The sequence below is a fragment of the Pinus tabuliformis genome, chromosome 8 (genome assembly GCF_031772625.1).
Source record: "Pinus tabuliformis cultivar Carrire ecotype Pingquan chromosome 8, CPIR1, whole genome shotgun sequence".
Classification (NCBI taxonomy): Eukaryota; Viridiplantae; Streptophyta; class Pinopsida; order Pinales; family Pinaceae; genus Pinus; species Pinus tabuliformis.
In genome coordinates, this window is record NC_142294.1 from 168,137,586 (window position 1) to 168,139,731 (window position 2,146).

Genomic DNA, 2,146 nt, shown 5'->3' on the forward strand with positions numbered 1-2,146 from the left:
AACCACATTAATATTTTTAATGTGATTGTACTAATTATATATGAATGAAAGTTTATCAATATTGAAATACAACTACATGAAAAAAATGGAAACTGAAAATGGTGATAAATTTAATCGCACTCTATGTGTATACACAATTATAGATTAAACTAAAATAGGTTCCATGTACTGGGAAATAAAATGAAACAATGGAATTGAAATGTTTTTTAAATGGCAGGTTGGGAATGGTGTGTTAATAAATATTCTTAAAGGTTATGAATAATTAAGATGAAAAATAAATTGAATCCATAGTATGAATAGTTAAGATGAAAAATAGTTTTGATGGTTAGTTTAATGGGTCAAGTTTCTATTATTAAATCATTTTACTAATGGGAGGTCACAGTTCAATTCTCCTCGACAACTTTAGGGTTAGGAACAATAGTTTTGATACTTAGTTTAATGGCTCGAGTTTCCGTTATTAAATCATTTTACTAATGGGAGGTCACAAGTCAATTCTCCCCAACAACTTTAGAGTTAGGAACAAGATGTGGTGATCCCTTTGGGTGGATCTACTTAAATATTTCCTCGAAAAATAAATAAATAAATTAATTAATTAATTAAGATGAAAAATAAATTAAATTCATAATATAAAAGAAAACACTTTTAAGCTAATAGTAATATTTTATTGGGGGAAAGGCGGTGGGTGATTAGGGTTAGGGTTTGGGATCAGATGACCTCGGGCGGACCTGCTCCTGGTCAGGGTGCAGGGGATCCTGTACCCACCTGCAGAACCACAGACCAATACAACGACAGATTAACCAAGGGAAGAAGGCTCCGAGAACAAGCTAGTCTGGGAGGAAAATGAGTGATGCGAGCGGGGGGGGGAGAGATCCCCTCCTACAAGGATATTACAACAGGAGAATCAAGTTGAAATGGAGCAAATGGTGGATCTGGGAATCGCAGCAAGGAGGCGCCGATTATGGGAGCGGTATGGCAAGCTAGGACAGGGAACAAATGTCTACCGCGGGCAACCAAAAAACCCAAGTTTGTCATTCCAAATAATAAATTGGAGGAATACGGAGGATATATGAAAGATCATGCACTCATTTGCAAGTTTGTAGGAACATGGCCGTCTGAGAAAGATTTGACGAAATGGATACAACAAAGGTGGAAGCCCAAAGGGCATTTAGATCTTAAATTAGGGGCAAAAGGTTTCTTCACAGTAATATTTGCAAACCTGGAGGATAAGGAGAGGATCTTTGAAGAAGGTCCATACTTCTTCAATAACGTAGGGCTCTTCATGAGGCAATGGGAAGAATGCTATAATCCGGACAAAGAAAAAATGCTAGCAGCACCAGTTTGGGTCAGATTATTTGGGCTCCCGATAGAGTTCTGGGATCCAGAGATTCTAGAAGGAATTGGGAACTCAATCGGGACCTTTGTGAAGGTAGCAGAAACTACCAAGAGAGGCAGATATACATCATATGCCAGAATTTGTGTCTACATGAATATCACAGAACCGCTGCCGGATCATATTGAAATAGAATATCATGATGAGGTATGGCAATAGCCAGTCGATTATGAACACATTCCTTTCAGATGTAGACGGTGCCATGAGTATGGCCATCTGTTTAAATACTGCCCGATGAATGAAGTAGATACACCAACAGATCAGGGGGGTGGAAAGGGAAGTATGGATCAGGAGAGGAGGACTAACGAAGGAAACAGGGGAGGGTTTACAGAAGTATTGAGAAGAAGAAGACCCCAAAAAGGAAAAACCAAACTAAACCCCTCTTACCCAGAAATAACTCAGAAAAGCTAGAACCAGTTTAAGGTTCTACGTGAGTTAGAAATGGAAGTGAAAGGTGAAGAGGGGGAAGATGAAATAAGGGAGAACCAGAAGGAAAATAAAAAGGAAAATAAGGAGCCAAATAATATGGAATTGGAAAAAGAGGGGGAGAAGGGAGATTGGCTTCAAGAACAGATCCAAATGGAAATAGATCCTCAACAAGAACAAGAAGGAGAAGAGGAATAGGTCATGAGGAAACTTTTATAGGAATGGAAGCATCTGGATGAAAGGTTCATACTAGACGACCAGAAACAACTCTATAAAGATATGTTCCAAAGATACAAATAAAAATGAGGGACAATGATAGCAAAACAGCCA

At 38.4% G+C, this 2,146-nt stretch overlaps 1 protein-coding gene across 1 annotated transcript; it reads left to right on the forward strand.

Moving 5' to 3' along the window:
• Window positions 1-958: 958 nt before the first annotated feature.
• On the forward strand, window positions 959-1,549 carry LOC149234664 (uncharacterized). The gene has a single exon (XM_089368334.1). The coding sequence runs from the start codon at window positions 959-961 to the stop codon at window positions 1,547-1,549; it is 591 nt and encodes a 196-aa protein (XP_089224460.1).
• Window positions 1,550-2,146: the final 597 nt, after the last annotated feature.

Excerpts from the sequence above, each read along its gene's own strand:
- LOC149234664 (XM_089368334.1), top strand. The coding sequence starts at position 959 with ATGGGAGCGGTATGGCAAGCTAGGACAGGGAACAAATGTCTACCGCGG.